The sequence below is a fragment of the Contarinia nasturtii genome, unplaced genomic scaffold, assembly GCF_009176525.2.
Source record: "Contarinia nasturtii isolate CC-2019 unplaced genomic scaffold, AAFC_CNas_1.1 Cnas_scaffold_4510, whole genome shotgun sequence".
Taxonomy (NCBI): Eukaryota; Metazoa; Arthropoda; class Insecta; order Diptera; family Cecidomyiidae; genus Contarinia; species Contarinia nasturtii.
Window position 1 is genome coordinate 19,099 of NW_022201801.1, and position 5,978 is coordinate 25,076.

General features: G+C 32.6%; 2 protein-coding genes and 1 long non-coding RNA gene across 5 annotated transcripts in view; all 3 read right to left on the minus strand.

Moving 5' to 3' along the window:
- The window catches only part of LOC116351040 (queuosine salvage protein), a 6,306-nt gene extending 4,366 nt beyond the window's left edge, over positions 1–1,940 (minus strand). For both annotated transcript variants that reach the window (XM_031783073.1, XM_031783074.1), the window contains exons 1-3: positions 1,791–1,940; positions 1,620–1,714; positions 1,442–1,550 (exon numbers count right to left, since the gene is read on the minus strand). In XM_031783073.1, the coding sequence (XP_031638933.1) occupies positions 1,442–1,550; positions 1,620–1,714; positions 1,791–1,907 (321 nt within the window). In that variant the 5' untranslated portion in view covers positions 1,908–1,940. The remainder of the gene's footprint in view (positions 1–1,441; positions 1,551–1,619; positions 1,715–1,790) is intronic.
- LOC116351042 lies at positions 7–1,430 on the minus strand. 2 transcript variants are annotated; one of them, XR_004202080.1, is made up of 3 exons: positions 1,079–1,430; positions 260–335; positions 7–138 (listed from the first exon to the last, which is right to left on the minus strand). It is a non-coding gene; the product is annotated as an uncharacterized LOC116351042 (long non-coding RNA). The 2 variants fall into 2 exon arrangements; XR_004202079.1 differs by lacking the exon at positions 1,079–1,430 and adding an exon at positions 731–1,066.
- A 244-nt stretch (positions 1,941–2,184) lies between the features above and the next one.
- LOC116351039 (GPN-loop GTPase 1) lies at positions 2,185–3,695 on the minus strand. The gene is made up of 4 exons (XM_031783072.1): positions 3,360–3,695; positions 2,941–3,305; positions 2,648–2,877; positions 2,185–2,582 (listed from the first exon to the last, which is right to left on the minus strand). Exons 1-4 carry the CDS (start codon positions 3,595–3,597, stop codon positions 2,240–2,242), a joined length of 1,176 nt encoding a protein of 391 aa, XP_031638932.1. The 5' UTR covers positions 3,598–3,695; the 3' UTR covers positions 2,185–2,239.
- Between the last annotated feature and the right edge of the window lie 2,283 nt (positions 3,696–5,978).

Sequence of the window (5,978 nt, forward strand, 5' to 3'; positions counted from 1 at the left end):
TACAGTTTGCACACGTTTTGAACGGCGTGCCGGTGTTTGTTGTGTGACATTTGGCGGCGGCACATTCCATTGCCGTAACAAATCATTGCTCATCCTTTCCAGACGAACAACTGGTTGATTGTTCGCAAGGTTTGAAACCTATGGAGACAGGGGAAAAATAAAAAAAATTGCATTCATACAATGTACTCATCAATAAAATATGCTGTTGAAAAAATGACAACAATAATTGTACAAGTAAAAAAAATTCAAATGTACTTACCACATTTCCGCGCTCCACCCCACATTCCTCGTCTCCATCATCGTCGTCACCACTTGATGTGTCGGACATATTGGGCCTGACAATGAATCAATATTGAAAGCAAAAAAAATTACAACAAAAATCGAAAAAAAAAATTCAATTGTATCGAAGCAGGCATTAGAAGCCATAAGCACAATATTGAAAAACTACGACGCATTGCTAATGCCTAACGGTTTTGCATTCTGTATTGTGCGCAATGCTAAATTCATGTTTGAACATGAATTCGTTCAATGGAACTTGCACACTTGCTTCGTCGGCTAAGATTTACGGTTAAATTGACTTTTTATCCACGTGCAGTGTGCATTTTCTTGATTTTATTTTTTCAAAAGACTCACTAAAACAAATGACGCAAAATTTATTTAGCCGACAAATATTCATTTGACATCATTTTATATACAATATATAAATATATTTTACACATCAAATATTTACCGGTATTGAGGTATTTATATGAATTTGTTTTTTATTTCGTCACTTTTCTTTTCAAATTTTCACTTGGAAAAATGTCTCGGTTGAGTTCGTGTTGTAATTTAAAATGTACCAAGTACAAACACACTACTTTCTTAGAATAAATGAATTTTTATTATGCACAAAAATCGGCTACTGCGCGCATTACTTTTGTATACAATATGAAAATTGAAAAACTTAGTTATGAAATGTGCTGTTGCTTCAAACGTCAAAACTAAACTAAACGGTGTGGCATCGCTTATTGTTGAAGGCGATTTGTGTTTGTGATGTCAACGCAGTGGCCAAACATAATATGTATTCAAATCTACTCACCACAATGTGCTAAGTAATCTCTCCCTCTCTTTGGCTCGCTATCTCTGTTGTTCGTGTGCTGAGCCATGTTGTCCAATCCAATGATGATTCCTTCGTTGCTCTGCTCTGCTACTACTACTACTCCCAAATCTCAATTTTTGTCAGCAAAGTGTTTGCTAACCCAGCTTCGTTCAATTCATTTGCAAATTGTTTTTAATTTATGTGTGTATATGTGTGATCAAACCCTTACTACTTTCTTACATACTAAATAGATTTTGATATTGTGATTTTTTGAAATGGATGTAATGGGTGTAATGGAAAAATAATCGAAAGAATGGATAGCATTCTTCAATAATGGAATAGTAATTTTTAAAGTAAGTATACCCTGATTGCTGCGCATAGTGCGAAATACCCCGTTTCCCCACAAACTTTCCATTTTGTTGCATTTCCAGGTGTCCAGAAACAAAAATTCAGTGTATCAATTAGAAAAATCCTTTAAATAAATTAATTTTTTGATAATTAATTTTTACAATTATTTTATTAACTTGAATTGGAATACGACCATTCAATTGCATTTTTATCATTGGGTTTTGGATGATGCTGGTGTTGAGAAAAATTGCTTACGTCAAGCTCCTTTGCGACAATTGCTTTCACCACCTAAATAATCATATAATTCAAAATTCAAAGTTGCATGTATTCTGAATTAGTAAAATATATATATAAATGTGTTTACTTCATTTTTAAGGCGCTCAATTCCACTTTGATTCGTCGAAACATGTTTTGGGCTTTTGGTTATCACAACTGCTGATGCTCGTGGATTAACTCGATTAATAATTTTACTTTCAGCCATAATTTTCTAAAACGCAAATTTACAACAACTTGCTAATAGTCAAAACAACATGAAGTGTATCTTAATTTTATAAGTTTTATTTATGGAATAATGAAATGCGGCGGTAAATTCAACGCAAAACGATAACAATTTAGATCATTTTGACAGTTTGAAACATTGAACAGTATGACAGCTTAAAAATTAATAGGATGCTCCACTTCGTTTGTCTCTAATTTTTTAATACTTGCGTATGATGATACTGCACAGTACACCAGAAGAAGTAAAAACGAACCTTGAATGTGTTTATATTATTTAGTTATTATAAAGTACATATCAAATATTTTTAGATATTTCTAAAAATTCTGTGTCACTGAAGAGATTTTAATTTTTTCCTTTTGTTTTTCCATCTGTTCAGCCATGAATTTGTTGAAACCTTCTTCTTCTTTTTCCTCGTCTCCATTTGCCACCATATCTTCGGTACCATATTCATCTTCTGAGCTCATTTCGTTTGCTGGATGCTTCAAGTAAATATCCGATAGCTCACGACCAGTCGATACTTCTGTTATAAAGCTTGCCATCGGAATTTCTTTTCCAGATTTCATCCTTTTTTTAATTTCATCCAAATGCTTTGCAGCTGTATTTCTTTCTTCAGTTAATTTCCCATGTCGCAGTTTTTCATATTCGGCTTTATAGTCTCTAAAAGTTAATCAAATACTATAAACTGTTAAACAGATAGTACGTACAAGCTAGTATTCACTTACGCTAAATATTCTTTAGCACCTTCTTCAACCAAATCAAATAACTTTCCAAAGCCAGCACCAGTCTTTGCCGATACTCCACAGCTTTTCAAGTCTCGGTAAAATTCATCTAATGTAAGCGACATTGTGCGAGTTAAATTGCTTATATATGTTTGTTCAGATTCAAGAGCTTCTTGAAATGCTTCAAAATCTTGCATCCACTCCAAAGCAAATAAATGATCTTCAATATCAATCTGAAATACATGTGTGAAATTTTAAATTACTTTTTATTGTGCATAAAAAAGAACCAATAATACTTTGTTCATGACAACGATGAAAGGCAATCTGGCTTTATATAAAATGGAACAAGCATACAGCATATTGGACATAAATGTAGTTGGGCATTTCGATCGTGGAACATCCATTACATAGATAACGACCGTTGGGAATGTTGTAGCTAATGCTTCCGTGATTATAGTTCCAGATGCTGACCAGGTAAATACTTCGATTTGTCCTGGGGTATCGATAACACAATATTTATGATTAGCTCCAGATTTCTTCACCAGGTCGATAACCTGACCAAATTTCGTGGAAAAGAGATTGAGCGTCGTAACAATTCCCCCATTCGGACCTAATTTATATTGCTTCATTACTTCTTTATAGTTAACAGTATCACGAATATCTGCAAAAAATAACTATTATTTTTAACACTTTTATCATCAAAATCAAAATTCACCAATATTGGCATGGTATGGTACTTCTTGACACGCAGGATCCAAATTAATGACATAGGGCTTCATATTTTGTAAATTTCCTAATTGTGTTAGTCGTTTTACAAATGAAGTTTTACCACTTCCCGCCATTCCAAGCACAATCATACAAATTGGGCCCGGGCATATATCAAATTGCTCCTTGGTTGTTCTATTTTTATTACACGATGAAGAACTTGATTCTTCTATATTATTTGTTTCCATTTCTTGTACCTATTTTTGAAAATAAAAAAATATATCAAATGTGAGTTCACTTTGAGGTTAATGTCAATTTATAATATCGTAAATATTCATTGAAATAAATGACATTCAATTCAATGGCGACTAAATAGTATTCGTTGAAACTTACAACGAAATACGTAATAGATGGCGTTCGTTTACAAATACATTCGCCAAAAGAGAACATGCATATACGCGAATTGTTGCTTACTTTGATTCTTTTTGCAATTTAGAGAGAGAGGAAGATAAATAAATTTCTTTGATTATAAAATTAAAATTTTTGTTCAAATTAAAAATTCATAAGTAATAATTCTGATATTTTACGGAATAATGATTTCAGTAATAATGATTTCGAGTAATAGTTTTCGATTTCATCTGTTTTGTTTTAAATAATTTTCCATTCTTAGCTTAACCGTAGATAAATTAACCTCCAAATCAATTATATTAGTATTACTGTTTGGTATAATAATCATTGAATGTTGTAAGCATATGCTTATATATATAATTATTAGGTTCAAACTTTGTGTAATCACTCTTTTTAATTGGTATATCGCAAAATGATGTTGTACGGGTATTATGTAATTAGTAACTGTTTGATATCTGAGTTGATTCATATCTTCATGAATAATTTTGAAAATAAAAGACAATTGCACCATCTTACGTCTTTCCTCAAACGTAATCATCAAACAGCAGTCTTTGTTCGTATTTCAGTAGTCTCTTCCAGTTCATTCTCCTTAGGGCGAAAAGTAAAAATTGTTTTTTTATTGACCCTATTCTCTTGCGCATATTGCCATAGTGTGGATTCCAAATTTCCGATCCATACTCGAAAATTGGCAACAAAAATGTAAAATATGCCATTAATTATTTAAATACATGTCATTATTTAATTTTATTTATTATTCATTTGAAAATGGATAGATATTATAACATTTAAGCATAACATCCGGAAGAGGTAACTGTTGGATTTTAAAAAAAAATATTTCAAATATTTTTTCATAATAATATGCGCTGTTATAGAAACAATTTATAATGCAAATTCTCCCATCAGCAGGCACGAATTCACGGTCAAATTTGAGGCCGGATTTATGTGTAGTTTCGCTCATTTTCAGGGTTGCCATAGCGTAACATTCAAGTGTGAATACATGGTATAGGGAGACGACAATCATTATAGTATCAAATGAATTGTACATGGAATTGTACAGTGCTGCTACTTGTCAGTTGACATTGTTTGATGGTCTTCTCAACGAATCAGGTACTAGTACGACAAACATCCGACAAAGTCCTATGTAACATATGTAAACAAAGTCTTTGGACTAAATTCAGACGTTGCCATTTGAACAACAAACACACAATATTAAATTCGTTTTTATTGGTATAAACCTTCATTCATAGGCTATCGAATAGCACATTCACTTTGCACTGAACGGACCATTGTCTTCGATTTTTCTCAGTGTGTATCGAACCATCAAAATTATGTTCTGTACAACTGATTTGTCGATTTCTTTTAACTTTCTCTCAATCCATCCAACCAATTGTTGCTCGTTTTAAGTATTTTGGACCTTCACCTATAACATATATCCAAAAACAGACTAGAAATAACTAATTTGGTGTCTTTTTGTGAAGTTCAAAAGATGGTCCTTATTCTCACGGAAATGCTATTTTTTAAGAAGTGAGCCATTATTGTACTTTTTTCTGCTTGCAAAGCACAATTTTGTCTTTGATCAGATAGTTTTCAACGAACTCTATCGATTTCAAGTAATGGAGGTTTAACCTAACGTTTCAGCACTACATTTTCGAATAATGGCTCCAAAACACCTTCCAAAGAAGATCCCACCATACAAACACCAGTTCATCAAAGTTCGGTTTGTCGACATCTCTAGCCTTATATAGTAGTGCTCTAAAGCTATCAATGCAAAAGAAACCACTTGCACTTGATTTATGGTTCGATATAGCGATGAATGTTTCACTGTCCAAAATGATGAATTTTTCAGTGCAACATGCTTTAAGGTGAAGTAAACACCCAATTTTTGACAACCTTTGGAATTTTTTCGTTACACATTTTGCTGATTCCTAATGATCCTGTCTAAATCTATTGTTTTGGTTCAAATTTGGATATACTGTAACCATAGGAATCACCAAAAATGAAGTTTTGCTTGACCAACCCGGTTTTCAGTACTTGATGACAATTTTGAAGGGTTTGAGCATTTAAATTGGAAATACGACCGGACTTTTTGCTTTTTATAGAATCTTTATATAAGTAAAAAACACTTCTTTGGAAGTTCTCACTGCGATGCAATACTGCACATCAAATCTGAAAATGATCTGATATAAATTTTCAGTGACGCTTGCAATCAAATACACAAACA